We start from the raw sequence: 22,403 nt of genomic DNA, 5'->3' as shown, positions 1-22,403 counted from the left end.
GGTACACACCTGTGGCCTAAAGCTAAAAATAGTAAGACCATGACAAGATAGCCAACTTTGGTTGGCAAAGGTATATACTGTTGGTCCAGAAGGTACACAAGTTTGGTTAGGGCACAAATCTTTCACACTCTGTCATCCTGCCAGTGTACTCTGCCTTGAGGTGACATAAAGTATAGTGCAAAATTGTCCCTCATTACTGAAACCGTCACAGAACTTCTAGTGGAAATATTTCCAATGACAACATCCATCTTCGCCAGTAACTTGCTCTTCTCTCCAACCTGCACTTTCTCCTCTACAACCTGTCAAAGAAGGGCTGTAGGAACATGCTATATATAGTTTTCCAGTAGCCAATCCCGTTCGGAAGGCCACAAGGGTCAATTTTAAAAACCAGATCCGGCGTAATCCGTCGAAAAACGGATAGAAAAACGGATGAACCGTATGAGACGGATCCGGTTTGGTCTGTCAAGAACAAGACGGATCCGGCAGAAAACCGGATCCGGCACATCAGGTTTTACAAAACATTTGCCGGATCCGGCATTCCGGCACGACGCCGGATCGCGCCTGACGCCGAAAACCTGATGTGTGAAAGTAGCCTTAGTGTGCTTCCAACCGCATCCATTGTCATTGGTTGGTTGCAAACACTATATAGGATTAGATAGAGGAGCCTTTTTGCTGGCTTGTGCCCTTCAGGGCCAGCCAGACTAGTATCACCCTATTTTTGGAGCCTCATCAATTGCATTGTAGGTTAGCTTCCTGCATTGTAATCGCTCCAAAAAGTTTGTGATACTATAGCCTTCAAACTTTGGTCACATCCTTTTCTCCCCCCCCCCCAAAAAAAAAGGAAATAAAGTTCACCAAACACTCCACTTTACAGTTGTCTAGGCCACATTAGATCATATTAAAGTGTAGTACACACACTGTTAGCCAAATTAGTGTTTCTTATACTGGTTAGCAGGTGTTCAGGAATAAGAACACTAAGCCGCCCCTTTTTTACTTTTCTGCCTATCTATCAGTCTACCAAGATGAAGAAGGCAGGGAGTAAGGCACGTGGTCGTGGCCATGGAGTTTCAGCAGGGAGAGGACGGGGGGATTCAGCAGGGAGAGGACGTGGGGATTAGGTGTCTGCTGCGGCCACCAGTGACCCGGCATCCCCCACTTTTACCAGGCAACAGTCCTTCATGCGCAGCTTTGTAGGACCTCGCCGTACCCCACTGCTGCGTGACGAACAAATTGAAGCCGTTGTCGGATGGATGGCAGCTAACGCATCCACTTCAATGACTTCCGCATCCTCCCAAGGCCAGAGCACTGAAGAGCAACCATCTGTCTCTTCACCACCTGCCAAATTGCCCAGGCAGTCTGAGAGCCCTGGACAGGAGCCATCTCAATCTTTACTTCTGTTCTCAGAATCTGTTGGCTTGGAAAGAGGTGGCCAGCCAAGCAGCATTCTAGAGCGTGAAGAAGAAGGAGTATGCAGTGATGCGCAACTGCTTTGTCCTTCTGAATCTGAAGAGGCGGGTGGGCCAGTGCCTATTGTCAGCACACCTCAGTGCTCATCTGATGATGATGAGACTCAGTTGCCAATTTCTGGTGCGTACGGTGCTGGCGAGACAACCCAGGACCAGGACCAGGACCAGGGTGCTTGAAGAGGGGAGTGGAGATGATGAGGTCCTTGACCCATCATGGCATCAGCCACAGGAAGGTGGTGGGAGCAGCTCTGAGGAAGAGATTCCCCGAACGGCCAAAAGAGGAGGGAGAGGGCGGGGGCAGACTTGGTTGCCTGTAGCCTCCACTTTGGCACCCGTGAGGAGCAATCCTCTTCCAAAACACAAAACGGGCGCTCCCAGGACTTGCAGTGCGTGGTCTTTTTTTGACACAGTTGCAGATGACATTTGCTTTGTCAAATGCAAGCTGTGTCATCAGAAAGTGAAACGAGGGAAAAATGTGAGCAACCTCAATACCACAAATATGTGGAAACATGTGCGTACCAAGCACGAGGTGGAGTTACACAGACACACTGAAGATGTAGGCCAACCTTCAGCAGCACCTACCACCTCTTCAGCTCGTGTTGGGGCCTCTTCCTCCAGCTCACACACAGCTGGTTCGGCTTCCTCACTGGAACGCCATGGAAGAACCACTGCCACTGTTGTCCAGAGACCCAGTGAAATTCCACCCACTGAACCACGTTCGCAGTCATCATCACACTCCCAGGCCACTCACCAGCAATCGGTAGCACAGGCATGGGAGAAAAATCGGCCATACTCGGCAAACCATCCCCGAGCACTGGCTCTGAATGCTGGCATTGCCAAACTACTGGCCCTTGAGATGCTGTCATTCAGGCTGGTGGAGACTGACACCTTCAGGAACTTTATGTCATTGGCAGTTCCACAATACAATGTGCCCAGCCGCTTTTATTTCAGCAGGCAAGCCGTCCCTGCCCTGCAAAAGCATGTGGAGGGAAAAATTAAAAATGCGCTACTAAATGTCGTCAGTAGCAAGGTCCACCTGACCACCGATGCGTGGACCAGTAGCCATGGACAGGGACGATACCTTTCCCTCACTGCCCATTGGGTCAATGTTGTGGAGCCGGGTACAGATCTGGAGAGTGGCTCTGTACGTATTCTGCCAACTCCAAGGATTGCAGGAATGCAGTCTGTACATATTGAGTCCTCCTCCTACTCTAGTTCCTCGGAATCAGCACTGCGTGAGCCTGTTAGGCCAGATATGAGCACAGGTGTGGCCAAACGTCAACAGGCCGTCCTTAAATTAATTTCTTTGGGGAATCGGAGCCACACAGCACAGGAGCTCTGGAATGCCATCAAGCAGGAGAGCGATGTGTGGTTTGTGCCAGCGAATCTCCAGCCAGGTTTGGCAGTGAGTGACAATGGCCGAAATCTAGTGGCAGCTCTGGGCCTAGGCAACCTCACTCACATACCATGTCTGGCACACATGCTCAATTTGGTCGTGCAGAGCTTTCTGAGGGACTATCCGGATCTTGATGCACTGCTGCACAAGGTTCGCCTAGAGTGTGCTCACTTGCGACGTTCCAGCATGGCAAGATCGCGCATTGCATCTCTGCAACGCCGATTCCGCCTGCCAGAACATCGCATCATATGTGACATCCCCACCAGGTGGAATTCAATGTTACATATGTTGGAGCGGTTGTGTGAGCAGCAGGCAGCAGTAATGGAGTACCAGCTGCATCAGGCGCAAACAAGTCGCACTGTGCGCCGGACACACTTCACCACCACTGAGTGGGCCACTATGAGGGACATCTGCCAAGTTTTGCGTGCCTTCGATGACTCCACGCGGATGGCCAGTGCAGATGATGCACTAATCAGCATGACTGTCCCCCTCATCTGTCTGCTTCAAAAAACCTTACAAGCACTAAGTGAGGAGGTTTTTGAAGAGGTCGAGGATGAGCAGTCAGAAATGCCATCTGCTTCTGGCAAGTCTGCGCAACGTGCTTCCACACAAAGGCCCAGGCAGGGGACACTTAAGGCCCCGTCTCACTAAGCAATCTCGGTAGCGAGATCGCTGCTGAGTCACAACTTTTGTGACGTAACAGCGATCTCACCAGCGAGATCGCTGTGTGTGACAGCGATCAGCGAGCGGCCCCCCTGCCGGTATCGCTGATCGCTGCAAGAAACCTCTGGACATTTCTTTGGTCGCTGGTCTCCCGCTGGCCAGCACGCATCGCTGTGTGTGACAGCGGGAGACCAGCGATCAGGTGTAAAAAAAATAATAAAAAAAATAAAAAATATAGTTATTCTCACCTTCCGACGTCCCGTTTAGCCATCCTGCCTCTCTCCACGCTCCGGTCCCAGTGATCCTTTGCATGAATGACCGCGAGACATTGTTATCCCTCGAGACCGTGACATCTCGCGGTCATTCGTGCAAAGGATCACTGGGACCGGAGCGTGGAGAGAGGCGGGATGGCTAAATGGGACGTCGGAAGGTGAGAATAACTATATTTTTTATTTTGATACTATTTTCTTCAGCGATAGCCAGCGATGCCGGGCGCTCGGCGTCGCTGTGCTGATCGCTGGTGAAGCTGTCTGTGTGACAGCTCACCAGCGATCACATAGCGACTTACCAGCGATCCTGACACCTTGATATCGGTGTTGGGATCGCTGGTGAGTCGCTTAGTGTGATGGGGCCTTTAGTGAGGAGGATGACAAGGAGTCAATGGAGGAGGAGGAACACATCTCTCCAGAGGAGGGAGGTACACAAGGCTCTAGTAGTCAGTGTGTACAGCGAGGGTGGGGTGATGCTGAGCAGGCAGAGATGCTGCCTCAAGCTGGGGACAGCGTTTCCGGTCCAGTTGGCAGTCTGCAGCACATGGTTGAATTCATGCTGCAGTGCTTGTTAAATGACCGCCGCATCGCCAACATTCTCCACACGGCTGATTATTGGGTGTACACCCTCCTAGATCCTCGCTACCGGGACAACTTACAAAGCCTCATACCACAGTTGAACCGGGAGCGAAAAATGCGGGAGTACCAAGAAACACTTGTGCAGGCCATCATGTTCTCCATTCCCCCCGCAAGTGTTGCTGGTAGTGCTTTTCAAAGCAGCCATGTGGGTAGAGGCAGTGGAGGAAGCTCTGCACAAAGAGGTAGCAGAGGCAGTGCTGCAGGACAAGGCAAGGCCAGTATGGCCCAAATGTGGAAAAGTTTTGTGGGACCGCCACAAACGGCTACACCATCACAGACGGCTCCAGTCAGCAGGAGGCAACGTTTCCGTCAGATGGTGACAGACTACTTGTCTTGCCCTGTTAGTGTTCTCCCAGACGGCTCTTCCCCATTCAAGTATTGGGTCTCTAAGCTGGATACATGGCCAGAGCTTAGCCAGTATGCATTGGAGGTGCTGGCTTTCCCTGCTGCCAGTGTATTATCGGAACGTGTCTTTAGTGCTGCAGGTGGTGTGGTAACAGACCGTCGCACGCGACTATCCGCCGATAATGTTGACCGGCTTACTTTTCTGAAAATGAACAAGGCCTGGATCTCACCTGAATTTGCCAGTCCTCTTCCAGAATAAATAATTGGCTGGCAACAGGATCCAGGTCTCCTGTTGTGTTCATGTTTCTATGACCTGAACTTTATTTCCTGGGCTACAGCAACGCCCGTTGTTGCTCAGAAGTGCTGTCCACATAGACAAAACACTCGCTCATGTGTAAGTGGGGTTCGGTAACATCAGCTGATCCCCTGCTGTGTGTACGGCAAACTCTCCTGCTGCCTACAACTTCTGACTACCTCTGATTTAATATGTTCTCTGATTTGCCCTCTGTCTTCACTCTGTTTTGAGTATTTCCTCCGGCCTACAACACCGCCTGTTTCTGCTCTCAAGTGCCGTCTGCACAATCCACACTTGTTCCTGTGTTACCTGGGTCCTGTAACATCTGCTCATCTCCAGAGGTGAGCACGGCAATGTCTCCTGCTTTGTCTACATTCCCACTACTTGTAGTGGAAATGTGGACAGAGCAGGAGACATTGCCTGACTCACCTCTAGGGAGAAGCTGCTGTTACAGAACCCCAGTAACACAGGAACAAGTGTGGGTTGTGCAGACGGCATTTCAGAGCAGCAACTGGCGTGGTGGGAAGCCAGAGGAAATACTCGAAACAGAGTGAAGACAGAGGCCTAATTGGAGTACGTTGACAGTTAGTAGTAGTCTAGAAACAATCGCAAACTGCCACCAAGTAGGCCTCGGCCTACTACCTTATCTTCCCTGGGCTCCGACACCGCCAGTTGGTGCTCAGAAGTGCTGTCCGCACAGACAAAACACTCGCTCTTGTGTAAGTGGGGTTCGGTAACGTCAGCTGATCCCCTGCTGTGTGTATGGCAAAGTGTCCTGCTCCCTCCACAGTCAAACAACCTCAGATTTACACCTGGCTCCTAGTAGGCCTCGGCCTGCACCCTGATTGTCCCTAGCTTCCAACAACGCTAGTTGGTGCTCGGAAGTGCTGTCCACACAGAAAAACACACTTGTTCATGTGAAAGTGGGGTCAGTAACGTCAGCTGATCCCCTGCTGTGTGGAGGGCAAAGTGTCCTGCTCCCTCTAAAGTCAAAATACCTCAGCTTTACACCTGGCTCCAAGTAGGCCTCGGCCTGCACCCTGATTGTCCCTGGCTTCCAACAACACTAGTTGGTGCTCGGAAATGCTGTCCACAGAGAAAAACACACTTGTTCATGTGAAAGTGGGGTTCGGTAACGTCAGCTGATCCCCTGCTGTGTGGAGGGCAAAGTGCTGCTGCCTCCAAATTGTAACTACTTCAGATTTAAACATTCTCTGATTTGGCCTCTGTCTCCACTCTGTCTCTAGTATTTCCCCTGACCTCCAACACCGCCAGTTCCTGCTCACAGTTGCCGTCCACGCATTCCACACGTGTTCCTGTGTTACTGGGGTTCTGTATCGTCAGCAGATCCCCCAATATGTGTCCGCCACTGTCTCCTGCGCTGTCCACCTTCCCACTGCAAGTGGTGGGAATGTGGACAGAGCCAGGAGACAGTGGCAGACACTCATCAGGGGATCTGCTGACATTACAGAACCCCAGTAACCCAGGAACACGTGTGGATTGGGTAGACGGCTGCTGTACGCATAAACTGGCAGTGTTGGTGGTCACGTGAAATCCTGGAAACAGAGTGGAGACAGATGCCTAATTGGAGCATGTTGACAGTCTGTTGTAGCCTACAAACAATCAAAAACTGCCACCAAGTAGGCCTCGGCCTGCACCATGATTGTCCTTGGGCTCCAACAACGCCAGTTGGTGCTCGGCAGTGTCTTTGGCACGGGTACTCCCTGTTCCCCAGCCTGGTTCCAGCATGCCAGCTGTTTCCGGGTAGTGTCAAGGTCACTATGCGGGAACTGGCACTGAAGGCAGGATCCGTAGTGCCAATGGGACATGGACCCCCTGTAGGACTGTGGGTTTCGGTAACTGCGGCCGGCTTGCGGCCTGGCTACTTTGCTTTGAATGGGAACCTTCTGCTACCCACCCGGGTTCCAGCACTGTCTGCTGGTTCTCGTCACAGCCTTTGGCCTAGGTGCCTCCATCTTGGTATCCGAGGTCCAGCACCGTCTGCTGTTCCTTGGTAGTGCTTTGTAGCACAGGTACCTTCTGCTTAGCAACCGTGGTCCAGCACCGTCAGTTGGTCCTCGGTAGTGCCATTGGCTCTTGTTCCTTCTGCTACCCATCCGGGTGCCAGCACTCTCTGCTGGTACTCGCCACAGCCTTTGGCCTAGGTGCCTCCATCTCGGTATCCGAGGTCCAGCACCGTCTGCTGGTCCTTGGTAGTGCTTTTTAGCACAGGTACCTTCTGCTTAGTAACTGTGGTCCAGCACCGTCAGTTGGTCCTCGGTAGTGCCATTGGCTCTTGTTCCTTCTGCTACCCATCCGGGTGCCAGCACTGTCTGCTGGTTCTCGCCACAGCCTTTGGCCTAGGTGCCTCCATCTCGGTATCCGAGGTCCAGCACCGTCAGCTGGTCCTTGGTAGTGCTTTTTAGCACAGGTACCTTCTGCTTAGTAACCGTGGTCCAGCACCGTCAGTTGGTCCTCGGTAGTGCCATTGGCTCTTGTTCCTTCTGCTACCCATCCGGGTGCCAGCACTGTCTGCTGGTTCTCGCCACAGCCTTTGGCCTAGGTGCCTCCATCTCGGTATCCGAGGTCCAGCACCGTCTGCTGGTCCTTGGTAGTGCTTTTTAGCACAGGTACCTTCTGCTTAGTAACTGTGGTCCAGCACCGTCAGTTGGTCCTTGGTTGTGCCATTGGCTCTTGTTCCTTCTGCTACCCATCCGGGTGCCAGCACTGTCTGCTGGTTCTCGCCACAGCCTTTGGCCTAGGTGCCTCCATCTCGGTATCCGAGGTCCAGCACCGTCAGCTGGTCCTTGGTAGTGCTTTTTAGCACAGGTACCTTCTGCTTATTAACCGTGGTCCAGCACCGTCAGTTGGTCCTCGGTAGTGCCATTGGCTCTTGTTCCTTCTGCTACCCATCCGGGTGCCAGCACTGTCTGCTGGTTCTCGCCACAGCCTTTGGCCTAGGTGCCTCCATCTCGGTATCCGAGGTCCAGCACCATCAGCTGGTCCTTGGTAGTGCTTTTTAGCACAGGTACCTTCTGCTTAGTAAACGTGGTCCAGCACCATCAGTTGGTCCTCGGTAGTGCCATTGGCTCTTGTTCCTTCTGCTACCCATCCGGGTGCCAGCACTGTCTGCTGGTTCTCGCCACAGCCTTTGGCCTAGGTGCCTCCATCTTGGTATCCGAGGTCCAGCACCGTCAGCTGGTCCTTGGTAGTGCTTTTTAGCACAGGTACCTTCTGCTTAGTAACCGTGGTCCAGCACCGTCAGTTGGTCCTCGGTAGTGCCATTGGCTCTTGTTCCTTCTGCTGCCACTACGGGTTCCAGTACTGTCAGCTGGTTCTCGCCAGTTTCTCAGCCTTCTTGTACCTTCTGCTACATTTCCAAGATCAAGCTTTTTGAAATTGCCTTTGGTAATCCTTATTGATCTCCATGACGATGACCCTGATGACGACGACCCTGAAGACCACACCAAAGAAGACCAGAAATATGACCCTAAATAATATGACCAAGAGGACAAAGAACATGAAGACAACCACCAAGATACAGAACAAAAGACAGAAGAACAAGAAGCAGAAGAAGCAAAAGCAGAAGAACAGAAAGCAGAAGAACTTTAAGCATAAGACTAAAAATCAGCATAGAAGATATCAAAATTATAAGCAGAAGAAGACTAAGCAGTAAATGGGGGTGAGTCCGTTCCTCCTCGTGGTGCCCCTGGAAAATGCCTGCTGCTGCAGGCCAAACTGAACACGGACAAATCCTGTTGTAAATCTTTTGTGACAGGCAGAACGTAAGGTGTAATCTTATAACTTTTATAGATAAGTACTACAGGAATGCCTGTCACCATAAGAAAATGAAGACAAAGAAGAATAGGAAGAAGATGAAGAAATAGCATATGAAAATTAATAATAGCTGAATAAGAAGAATATGAAGAATGGAAAAAAAAAATAATGGGAAGAAGGTGAAGAAGAAGAAGATGAATAAGGTGAAGAAAAAGTTGATAAAAAAAATGCTACTGCTGCGGATCATGAAGGAGAAAGTGTGGGAGAAGTACAAAAGAAGGTGAAGAGCATGGAAGTTGTGAAACATACATATCTGACAAAATATAAAAAAGTTAACATAGTCAATATCTTTTTAACTCCGAACGTCTTGAAAAAAAAAATTGGAAATAATGCTATGTCATGTGATTTGAATAAACCACTATGCCTTTAATGTCTCCTCCACCTCCCACAATACATTCTACATGATTCTTATTTGTTTTCAATTATGTAGAATTAGCCAACAAGGAAATAAAGGGCTTTTTTTAATTTCGATACCGGAAGTCCCATTGACTTGAATGGGACTTCCGGTATCGGAATCGGCGATACCCGATATTTTTTTCGTATCGGGCGATACCATCCGATACGATATTTTTGGGTATCGAACGGTATCGCTCAACACTAGTGGCGTCACAAATTAATCCCGCATAATAACTATTCCCTTCATCATTTGATTGCTTGTCCAGGGCCATGGACCAGGTCACTGCTGCCGTGACATTCCCTGAAGTAACAGAACCGGCCCGGTACCGAGTACCCCACGGCCCTGCGGGGTGCGGCACAAACACCTTGCCGACGTTGTCCTTGGTGGGATTTGATTTCAAGACACCAGCGCTGCTAGGCTGCAGTGCTAACCACTGAGCCACCGTGCAAAAAACATATATTTGACATGTTTTTGTGTAAGGGGCTTTTTCCTATTTCCAATTAATTTCAATGGAAAATTGGGTACAAAGAATTGACATGTTTTTTTTTTTAATGTAGAAAAAATGTGGAAGAAAAAATGCATCATGTGTTGCATTTTTCCACTGATATAAATCAGAACTTTTGAGTTTAAATTGAATTGCACTTTTTGACTCAGATTTTGACATTGATTCTGCTCTAATATCCAGTTTAATTAATGTGTCTGTGTATCTTAATAAAAATTGATACTCATTGAAAATAATTAGGAATTTAATACTTTCCTGTCCTCTTACAGTATTCAATATTTAGATGAATTTTCCAATGATTAGCTAATCCAATAATATATTGATTCCAACTAAAAATGTTTGACTGCTTCTCTAAGACAGATTATTTTATTGAAATCAATGTTCGCAGAGGTACAGTATAATAGTTAGATCAAGCACTGTTAGGGTCTAGTATGATTCTGGAGATGATGTATAGTAACATACTTTTTTTTTTTTTTTAAGATAAACTTGAAACAAAATCTTTGTATTCCTGAATATACATATGTTTGCTGCCATCCCCTACCATGTGACTCTTCACTGATGAAGCTTGATCTTGTAATAGGCCTTTTTAATGAATTGCATTTTTTAGCATTGAGTGTCTCGACATATTAGTTGCAACACATTGCTGGTGACTTCACTTAAGGTGGGTGGGTTTCGTCGATCACTCACTTTAGCTATTATGAAGTTATCAATGAGGACATTGTAGGACTCACGCTTACTCCAGAGAATTGGAACATTCTGTTCATGTCTCTTCCCTGGAAAATACTCACAGTAATGAAGATTAAATGGATTAGAGATGGGGCACATATACAAGATGAGCCAGTATCTTGTTTGAATAACCACTGATTGTGCTTTCTTGTTTTTCAGTGGCGCAGAACCAGAATGTGAAATGTCTGTGTTTGAGTAAAGCTTGCCCAGCACTGTACAATTGCCAAAGTCCTGCCAAACAAGTTTAGTTTGTTAAGCTTTGTTAGTTGCTGCCGATGCCCACACCAGCGAACATGCTGAGAAATACAGCTCTGTGAATAGCACAACACATGCAAACAAAAGACTTCCTCAATGTCATAGCTCTACTGTTATTACTGTCCGAGAAACACTCACTTGCCGGACTGCAAATAGAAATATCCGGGGTCTTGTAGCTGATTACAAACATTTAGGGGGAAGTCATCTAGACTGTTGTTTTATATATATGAGTCTTGATCCATAGTCTACTGCATAATTGGCAATGGATTTGGCGCATCTTTCAGTTGCCGGTGGACTAGAGTCAGAAAATCTACTCCAGCCCAGGGTTGCCAATTTGACTCTTTATTTTTCTCTGGACAACTTATCAAAAAATCATGAATTGACAATAATTTATTCAAACATATTGGAAAACCATAATAAATCACTATGACTATACAGTAGAATGTAAAAGTTTGGGCACCCTTGGAGATTTGGATGCTCCTGCTCCTCACCATAAAATACAGCAACAAAAATATGCAAACTATCATCTAAACAATTGTGATGAATTTTGGAAACAAGTCCTGTGGACCGATGAGATTACAGTAGAACACTTTGGCCACAATGATCATGTTAGGAATCTGGGTCATTCTAGGCATATGCAGCAACCAAGATTCTCACATTTGTCTCCAGAGGCTGTCCTTTTTCCCTGCTTCTGAGCATGCTCACGGGACTAGCTCTCATTGGAGTTCAGGAGTCAGGTGCTCAGGTCCTGCTCCTGATTTGATTGGTTATGCTCTGGAGATTTCCGGCAGGTCCCGTAGGTTATAAAAAGTGCGCATGTCCGCTATGCCATGCGCTAGTATTTTCAATACTTGCTGCTGTGTGTTTGGTGATGGATGCTTGGACTGGTGAATGACTTATTATGAAACCCCTTCCCTCTGATAATACGAATGTGTGAGTGATTGGGATACAGCCAGTGTGCTCGCTAGGGCCAGCGCGCTCAAGCTCCACCTTTTACAGCAGCCAGCGTCTTGCTTTGCGCCTGCTAATTGCGCTTGCAGCCGTTTTGGGCATCCGCAGCTGCGACGCCGTGCACACGTCTAGTCACGGTAAGTCCATTTGGTGGTAGTGACGTCTCTAACTACCCCACTCTCTGGCTACCGCACGTGTGCCGCTAATTGTCTGTGCAGTATATACAGAGTCAGCGTTTTTGTGTTTGTGTTCTTGTGTGCAACTCTGTGAGTTCCAACAGAGCTTGCCTTTGTGCATCAGGTGCAGTCCTTCCCTGTGCACATTACCATCCTGGTGCTCTGCATTTTCAGCAGCGGTTATTACATCTGCCGCACGGTGGACCCTGGGCGGCGAACACGCTTTATTTATATTTTTTTAAGCGTGTTCCGCCACCGTAACAGATCAAAGGTAGGTGTGGAGAAAAAAAGGGCACATAATTTTAGGAAAATATCTTGCCAACTATTAAGCTTGGGGATGGATCATTCATGCTTTGGGGTTGTGTTGTAATGAATGGATTCAATGAAATTTCAATAAATTCTTACTGCAAACATAACATTATCTGTAAAAAGATGAAGTTGAAAAGAGGATGGCTTCTGTAAATGGATAATGATCCTAAACACATATCAAAATCCACAATAAACTACCTCAAAAGGCTCAAGCTGAAGGTTTTACAATGGCCTTCACAGTCCCCTGATCTGAACATCCTTGAAAATCTGTGGCTAGACCTCAAAATAGCAGTGTATGCAAGATGACCCAGGAATCTCACAGAACTGGAAGAATGGATTAAAATCCATCAAACAAGAATTAAAAGGCTCTTGTCTGCCTACAAAAGCATTTACATTCAAGCTGTGATACTTTCAAAAGGGGCTGCTGCTAGGTACTAACCATTTTACTTTTTGTAATTTTTAAAATGTAAAAGTTGAATACACATATTTTTTTTTCCTAAAATACAAAGGAAATGTGTCATCTTTAACTTTAGGCTTTTAGAGATCATTTCATCTTCAACTTGCTTAACTGTTCACAATAACAGTAATTTTGAACAGGGACGCCCAAACTTTTACATGCCACTGTAAGTGATCAATATCTACAGCCCATAATTCTGATATGAAGACATCAGCTGCATTCACTGTAAACTGTAAAATGATAATTACAATCAAAATAATATATAGAAGTTTCTTCAGCTTCAAAAATATCACGCACAGATTATTCTTTTACGGATTGGGCAAAAAAGTGCCACATTTTTAGGAATGACCTAGAATTTCTGGATGGTTGGCAACTCTGCTATAGCTTAGTCTTAGAATTGTAGAATATTTCTGCTATAATGTATGCCACTTTAGTGAAATAAATTATAGTGAATCTATCGAGCCGTGTGATGCAGTGTCTCCTCTTGCTAAGCTACATCCACTTTTCAAAAAAATTTGCAAAGTTGGCCTAAAAATGTGCAAAAGATGCAACATTTTGAGCATTTTTCCCTTCATTTTTGCATTACGTGTTTGATGATCTCCCCACTTACTCTGCTCCTGGCATCGGAGGAAGGCAGTGACCCACAGATTTTGAAATGAAGGTTAGTAATATGATCTTCATGCAGTCCCCTCATGGGAACATCATGTAGGGATCTTAATATAACAAGATTACCAGAAAGTTTTGACTTTTGTTACCCAGTAATTTTGTTTTTCACTTTTCATTACCAATATCCATGAGCCTTAGCTTATTTTCTTACTGCCAGCATAGCCATATGATGATTTATTCTTTGAAAGATGAATTCTATTTTTCAATTGAAACATTTTAACCCCTTCATGACCAAGCCTATTTTGACCTTAATGACCAGGTCATTTTTTGCAATTCTGACCAGTGTCCCTTTATGAGGTAATAACTCTAGAACGCTTCATCGGATTCTGAGATTGTTTTTTCATGACATATTGGGCTTCATGGTAGTGGTAAGTTTAGGCAGATAATTTTTGCTTATTTTGCGTTAATTTGTGAAAAAATCGGAAATTTGGCGAAAATTTTGAAAATTTTGCAATTTTCAAATTTTGAATTTTTATTGTTAAACCAGAGAGTTATGTGACACAAAATAGTTAATAAATAACATTTCCCACATGTCTACTTTACATCAGCACAATTTTGGAAACAAATTTTTTTTTTTGTTAGGAAGTTATAAGGGTTAAAAGTTGACCAGCAATTTCTTATTTTTACAACAAAATTTACAAAACCATTTTTTTAGGGACCACCTCACATTTGAAGTCAGTTTGAGGGGTCTACATGGCTGAAAATACCCAAAAGTGACACCATTCTAAAAACAGCACCCCTCAAGCTGATCAAAACCACATTCAAGAAGTTCATTACCCCTTCAGGTGTTTCATAGCAGCAGAAGCAACATGGAAGGAAAAAATGAACATTTAACTTTTTAGTCACAAAAATGATCTTTTAGCAACAATTGTTTTTATTTTCCCAATGGTAAAAGGAGAAAATGGACCCCAAAAGTTGTTGTCCAATTTGTCCTGAGTACGCTGAAATCCCATATGTGGGCGGAAACCACTGTTTGGGCGCAGGGAAGGAGCGCCATTTGACTTCTTGAATGGAAAATAGGCTCCAATCGTTAGCGGACACCATGTTGTGTTTGGAGAGCCCCTGTGTGCCTAAACTTTACAAATCCCCCAGAAATGACCCCATTTTGGAAGCTAGACCCCCTAAGGAACTTATCTAGATGCATAGTGAGCACTTTGAACCCTTGGGTGCTTCACAAATTGATCCGTAAAAATGAAAATGTACTATTTTTTCACAAAAATTTTCTTTTAGCCTCAATTTTTTCATTTTCACATGGGCAACAGGATAAAATGGATCCTAAAATTTGTTGAGCAATTTCTCCTGAGTACAACGATACCTCATATGTGGTCATTAACCACTGTTTGGGCACATGGCAGGGCTCGTAAGGGAAGGAGCGCCATTTGACTTTTTGAATAGAAAATTAGCTCCAATCGCTAGCGGACACCATGTCGCGTATGGAAAGCCCCTGATGTGCCTAAACATTGGAGCTCCCCGACAAGTGACCCCATTTTGGAAACTAGACCCCCCAAGGAACTTATCTAGATGTCTGGTGAGCATTTTTAACCCCCAAGGGATTCACAGAAGTTTATAACGCAGAGCCATGAAAATAAAAAATAATTTTTTTTCCTCAAAAAATGATTTTTTAGCAAGCAATTTTTTATTTTCACAAGGGTAACAGGAAAAATTGGACCACAAAAATTGTTGTCCAGTTTGTCCTGAGCACGCTGGTACACCATATGTGGGGGGAATCACTGTTTGGGCACACGTTGGGGCTCGGAAGGGAAGTAGTAACGTTTTAAAATGTCGACTTGATGGAATGGTCTGCGTGCGTCATGTTACGCTTGCAGAACCCCTGATGTGCCGAAACAGTAGAAACCCCCCACAAGTTACGCTATTTTGGAAACTAGACACCATAAGGAACTTATCTAGATGTGTGGTGAGCACTTTGAACCCCTAAGTGCTTCACAGACGTTTATAACGTAGAGCCGTAAAAATAAAAAATCATATTTTTTTTTCCTCAAAAATGATCATTTTGACCCCATTTTTTTCATTTTACCATGGGTAGCAAGAGGAATTGGACTCCAAAAGTTGTTGTGCAATTTGTCCTGAGTATGCTGATACCCCATATGTGGGGGTAAACCTCTGTTTGAATGCACGGTAGAGCTCGGAACGGAAAGAGCGTCGTTTGACTTTTTCAATGCAGAATTGGCTGGAATTGAGATCGGACACCATGTTACGTTTGCAGAACCCCTGATGTGCCTAAACAGTAGAAACCCCCACAAGTGACATCATTTTGGAAACCAGACCCCCTAAGTAACTTATCTAGATGTGTAGTGAGCACTTTGAACCCCAAAGTGCTTCACAGAAGTCTATAACACAGAGCGGTGAAAATAAAAAATCATTTTTTCCCTCAAAAAATGAATTTTAGCACGCAATTTTTTATTTTCACAAATGTAACAGGAGAAATTGGACCCCAAAAGTTGTTGTCCAGTTTGTCCTGAGTACGCTGGTACCCCATATGTGGGGGGAACCACTGTTTGGGCACATGTCGGGGCTCGGAAGGGAAGTAGTGACGTTTTGAAATGACGACTTGATGGAATGGTCTACAGGCGTCATGTTACATTTGCAAAGCCTCTGATGTGCCTAAACAGTGGAAACCTCCACAAGTGACACCATTCTGAAAACTAGACCCCCAAGGAACTTATCTAGATGTGTGGGGAGCACTTTGAACCCGCAGGTGCTTCACAGAAGTTTATAATGTAGAGCCTTAAAAAAAAATCATATTTTTTTTCACAAAAATGATATTTTTGCCACCAATTTTTTATTTTACCAAGGGTAGCAAGAGGAATTGGACCCCAAATGTTGTTGTGCAATTCGTCCTGAGTAGGCTGCTACCCGATATGTGGGGGTAAACCTCTGTTTGGGTGCACGGTAGAGCTTGGAAGGGAAAGAGCACCGTTTCACTTTTTCAACGCAGAATTGGCTGGAATTAAGATCGGACACCATGTTGCGTTTGCAGAGCCCCTGATGTGCCTAAACAGTGGAAACCCCCCACAAGTGACACCATTTTGGAAACTAGACCCCCTAAGGAGCTTATCTAGATGTGTGGTGAGCTCATTGAACCCTCAAGTGCTTCATAGAAGTTTATAACGCAGAGCCATGAAAATAAAAAATAATTTTTTTTCCACAAATATCATATTTTAGCCCCCAATTTTTTATTTTCCCAAGGGTAACAGGAAAAATTAGACCCCCAAAGTTGTTGTGCAATTTTTCCTGAGAACGCTGATACCCCATATGTTGGGGTAAACCACCGATTGGATACAAGTCGGGGCTTCGAAGGGAGGGAGCACTGTTTGACTTTTTGGATGCAAAATTGGCTGGAATCAATGGTGGCACCATGTCGCGTTTGGAGACCCCCTGGTGTGCCTAAATAGTGGAAACCCCCTCAATTCTAGCTGAACCCTAATCCTATAACACCCCTAACCCTAATCCCAACCCTAACCCCAACACACCCCTAACCCTAATCCCAAACATAACCCTAACCACAAGCCTAACCCTAATCCCAACCCCAACACACCCCTAACACTAATCTTAACCCTAATTTCAACCATAACAATAATTCCAACCCTAACCATAATCCCAACCCTAACCCTAATTCTAACCCTAACCCTAATTGCAACACTAACCCTAACCCTAATTGCAACCCTAACCCTAATTCTAACTTTAACCCTAAAGGAAAAATAAAAATAAATATTTCTTTATTTTATTATGTGTCCCTACCTATGGGGGTGATAAAGGGGAGCTTTATTTACTTTTTTTTGTATTTGATCACAGTGATACATTTTGATCACTGTGATAAACTACCTGTAAAATGAATGAATGAATCTGCCGCCTGGCAGATTCGCGGGCGCAATGCGCATGTGCCCGCCATTTTGTAAGATGGCGGCGCCCATGGAAAGAAGACGGCAGGACACCGGGAGGTACTGGGACTCAGGAGGTACCAGGGGCAATTGGGGGGATCGGAAAGTGGGGGGAAGCGGAGGGGGAGCAAATACTGACAGCGGCCGATCACCGCTGTCAGTCGGTGGCAGCGGCACGTCGCCGCCGTCAGTTGGTGTGTGGGGGTCGGATCACGGTCTTCAGCCATGCCCCATGCTATTGCAGCATCGGGAAGAAAACACTAGAAAACAGTCATAGGGTCCTATTAAAAATTGAACACTTTATTAGATAAAAAATATAAAATGGATACTAGGTACAAAGGTATGGGCAGGGAATATTGCACACACCAGGTGGTCACACAAGAAATATGGGCATCCGGACCAGACACCTCTGCAACTTCACATGTATTACAATTACAATGCAGGGTGATGCAGGCTGTATTAGATGGAGAGTGAATGCCACACCCCCTGAGGAAGGAGCTTTCTTGCTCCGAAACGCGCGTCGGGGCAGGGCTGATGGTCCCGCTCCTCTGCAACACCTCCTGTCATATCCAGGTAATATTGTTTTATTCATGATGCATGGCCGCTCTATGTGCCAGTAACCCTTTCTGTGTCACATATGCACCTGCTGCGAGCTATTACAGCCTGTAAGTACTCTCCTTATGGATGGCTGTCCTTGTAAAATGTATGTACATTTTTTGTCATATGAGCACTTGCTCCTATTACATTGCAGCCTGCACATGTGGCCTCAACATTACTATGATAGATGGTTGCTTCTTGTGCGAATTAATTATTTTTAAACCACACAGCGGCTGACTGAGGCTGCATATATTTCTATACAACCGCACACTCCAGTCCTAAGTGCTGCCGGGTGTTGATGCAAGAGACTCATGCAAGTTTCTCGCATGACACACAGTAGTGTGATCCCGGCCTTACCGGTAATTCTGTTCCAGGTATTGTAGCAGCTGTTTGTTAGGGTTCGTTCTGATTAGCGTAGAACATATCTGTGTGCTGTCCGTATGCAAAAATGGAAGCATACATGAATAGCACATGGACCAAGGCAATTGAATATGGTAGTTTACTTGACAGTTCTTACACATGGACCTATGGTCTGCAGATAAAAAATCACAGCATAGACTACATGGATCTGTTTTTTGCATTAGACTCGCCTTTTATAAATCAATGGGTGTGCAAAACCTGAATCACATACAAGTTATCATCAGTATTTCATGTGTTTTTCACAGATCCATGACAATTATTTACAGTACATACCATCATCTTTTTGCTGTATGAAAAGTGGATGATGTTACATATGCTTGTGTGAACCTTTCCTTACAATTCATACCCATAGCTAGTGATCCATTATCATCTATTGAGTCAATGACATCATGGCACTGAACATGTATTTAGCAACAGAGCCATATATTAACACTGTGGATGTCAGGATGGGTTTACAGGATTTGTCCAGGCTTGAGTCTCAAGTCCGCAGTCACTCTACGTGACTGCACACTTTTGAATCCTCACAGCCTGCACAGTGCTTGCTGTCAGGATTCTATGGTGCCGGCTGCGATTGGGCACTGTGATACAACCTTACAGCCACATTCCTACTAGACGTGTTCAGCCTCATTTATTTCCCTTGTATTAACTGAGGTCACACACATCTAGTCGGCACGTGACCACATATATGCAAGCGCCAGCTCCCAGCATCAAAGAATCCTGACAGCAGAGTTGAGCCCCAAGCCTGGACAGTACCTTTAACTTTTTGTTGGTATACTTGATGCATTAGTAGTACCTCATAGCTTTTTCCTTATATGCAGTGGTTTTTTTGTGAAGTGTAGCAGGAAACAGAATAATAATGTATTTGGATGTCAACTTTCCGACAACCTTGTAATTGATTTTCAGGTTTTAATATTGAATGCAGGCAAGCAATGATTGAATTGCAGGACCAGACACCACAACGAAAAAAAACAGATTTCACTGCAGTGTTAAAAACAGTGCCATTGGACACAGTGTTCTAGCTGGACATTAACGGTCTTGGGGTAGCATCAATAAAATTCACACTTTGACTATCTTATTTAATATTAAAAAATGGCAACTTTTTTTCAAAATGACAGTAGAATAGAAGTAATAAAAAAGGGTAATGATTGCCCTCACATCCATAAATGTAAGTTCATTGAATCGTATCTTTACAATGTATAGCAGCAAAGTAGTTCTATCTCTAAGCTATTTCTCAGGTATTCAGTATTTGGAAACAATTATTCTTGTTTTTCCCTTCAGATAATACTTTAGGCATTGTCCTTGGGTGTGTCTTTGGATTCTTAACCCTCTTACTCCTCCTAATATTGATTGCCCTACATGAAAAAAAGCACAGCAAGTAAGTGATTCAACATGAAAATGATATTCTAGAATAAAATGTTATTTTACAGATAAATTTTAATTAACTTTGTTTATTATAACTAAACTGAAAACGATTAACATTTTTTGGATAGTTCCTGCGCACGGCTACGATCATGGAAAGACCTAAACTTAAGCTAAATAACACTCAAATCCTGCAATACTTCACTTGCTGTGGTCTTTACACTGTATCTCTGTTGTACCTGGCTGTTCCCGCTGATTAAGCATGGATATGCTGTGAATAAATATGTCCTTTTTCTCGCCATACTCCCTTAATTGTATTAGTTTATGCGATATACTCATTTGCTAACTGGTTAAACTGCCAGGATCTGACTTTTCTCAGACCCCAGCAGTTGAGATAAGAACTGGACTTTATATTACAGTTGTGGTCCTGCTGCAAATCAAGGCATCAGATTACTGTACTTGATGCCACTTATTTTGTGCTTACCATATGTATGGTTGACGTGTTCTGAGAGGCTAAACCTCCTGGGATTAGAGTTATCTCTTATCCCGGCTGTTGCGGTAGGACTACTCGATGTTATATTACGACAGTGGTCCTGCTGCTGATCGCGAGAACGATTCCCTGTACTTGTCTCCACTTTTTAGCTAGTTAAAAGAGAAGATTCAAAAATAGAACTTTTCCCACTTGTTGTACATGTATGCTTAGAAGAAATGTATGTAAAACATTCAAAAAATAAACTTAACTCTGTCCAAGCAAACAGAATAGAAGAGAATAAAATTGACCGGTAAGTGCCCAGTCTTCTGTATGTGGCACTTTGAACATAATATCCATAAACCTGATGGTTCAGTGTTCTTGATCCTTCCTTTCTTTTGCGAAACATATAATTATCTAACTACCTTAGCGCGGTGTAATGTGAGTCGGAATGATATAAGTGACCGCAATATTAAAAATAAGCAATGATGAAAGTGTCTAATACATGTCCTGGGTGCTGTAATCCTTCACAGTTTGTTACGTGTGCAGAATGCGAACATCATCAAATTAAACGTGGTGATTAATAACATGCCGTATCTTGGCAAAGTATCAAAATGTAAAAGTGCTTCTTCCTGAGCCTTGGGTGACACAGGCAGAGTTACAAGATAACCTTATACGCATCCTCTCATCTTCCTGAGCAGACCCCCTTGCCAATAGCTAAATGTTTAAAACATGATAGGTGAGGGCCGTCCAACCTTCGGCTAAATATCATGCTATTTTTAGAAATCTCAAGAGTAGAATTACTTAATTTTGTAACAAATGCTTCCAGTTAATTCCACCATTCATTGATAAAGTGTAGGGTAAGTGCTTTGATGGATGATATCCCATACCTATGAATTAAAGGGCATGTAAGAAAGGAATCCAGAACATGTCTAAATGACTGAGGCTTGTACGTGGACATTTAAAAGGAGGTAATTGATATTCTGTTGCTATTCTGTTCAACACTTGTATTCCCATCTCCTGTGGTTTATACAATGTGACCTCCAGCTACCAAATGGATAGTAATAGAATAATTAGAAGCACTTGCAACTAATTATAGTGGGAAGCGCTGCGAAGAGAATTTCAAAAGATCTAATAAACAACCAGGTGCCAACCTTACCTTGTAAATAAAGGCATGAATTGCATCCTAGACGAGCATTGGGATATGACATGATTATTTCATGCATGTCCCCAGTCACCATGAGGACCTTTCCTGAAATGCATGAAGGCCTTATAGTTCCCTGGTATGGAGCGGCATGTCCTCAATCTGCACTCAGATGTAAGTAGATATTGTCCTCTAAATGCATTGTAGAGTCCCTCCGTACATACAGCATCTGATGCAACATATTTTTTGTCCGACCGATTTATCTGGAAAAACCTTTGAATGTCTAACAGTGTAATAATCTATGACTGTTTCTGTTTTTCAGAAAGAAGCAGATGAACGTCCCTTCAGTGACTTTCCATCAATCTAAAGACCCATAGAGCAATGTCTAAGTGCTGTACTTTATATGCAATGTTCTATTTTACAGAACTGTCAATGTAACAAAGGCTGGAAGATATTAATACATTTATCAGAAATCATTCACCTACCAGATTGCAACTGTCCAATAGCAATAGTCGATGTAAACTATTTAGAAAGTCCACCAGCTCATCTTCTGCCCAACTATTCCAGTCCCAATCTACAATAAAGAAAATTTGACCATAATAACTACCTGCTTGGTCTGGTTCATTATACATTTGTCTTTATATTGAGACTTCCATGGAAGGAACAGTGTGGCGTTAGTTAGTGTGACCGCTGATACATGCTACCCGATCTGTAGGCAGCATGTATCATTCACCGGCTGTATGATATCAGCCAGGTATGTTTGACTCTGAAATGCTGCAGCCTTTTATAGAATAACATACTTTAATAGCTGCCAGGAACCAAGCTGCATGGGAGACTAGTCGGACAGGTGGGTTCCCAGTGCCCTCTCCCTGCCGGCTCTCCTGCAATGTCAGATCTCTTCTTGAGGAAGGCTAGTTTCACACTAGCGCTTTTGAGCGCAGTGACGGCCTGCGCACGGCCGCTGCTAAGCCCCGCCCCTGCCGCGCCTCCACCGGTAGCTCCGCCTACCGGCGCATGACGCTGCATGCGTCCTGCGTCTCCTATCTTTACCACTGGGGGCGCAGGCCGTGCACAGTATGCGCTTGGCGGCGCATGCGCCTTTTTGACGGTGCGCCGAGCGCAACCAAACTGCAGCAGGTTGCGTTTGGTGCAGGTCGGCGCACCGT

The 22,403-nt window shown here is 44.9% G+C and overlaps 1 protein-coding gene across 1 annotated transcript in view; it reads left to right on the top strand.

Moving 5' to 3' along the window:
• The window catches only part of SUSD2 (sushi domain containing 2), a 340,007-nt gene extending 318,167 nt beyond the window's left edge, over positions 1-21,840 (top strand). Inside the window, exons 26-27 of the mRNA XM_073559037.1 lie at positions 19,544-19,640; positions 21,560-21,840. Of these exons, the coding sequence (XP_073415138.1) occupies positions 19,544-19,640; positions 21,560-21,614 (152 nt within the window). The 3' untranslated portion in view covers positions 21,615-21,840. The remainder of the gene's footprint in view (positions 1-19,543; positions 19,641-21,559) is intronic.
• Positions 21,841-22,403: the final 563 nt, after the last annotated feature.

This window comes from Dendrobates tinctorius, unplaced genomic scaffold (genome assembly GCF_039654945.1).
Source record: "Dendrobates tinctorius isolate UK_male_01 unplaced genomic scaffold, ASM3965494v1 ptg000003l, whole genome shotgun sequence".
Classification (NCBI taxonomy): domain Eukaryota; kingdom Metazoa; phylum Chordata; class Amphibia; order Anura; family Dendrobatidae; genus Dendrobates; species Dendrobates tinctorius.
Note: the sequence above shows the minus strand (reverse complement) of the source record. Positions and strands in the feature narration are given on the sequence as shown.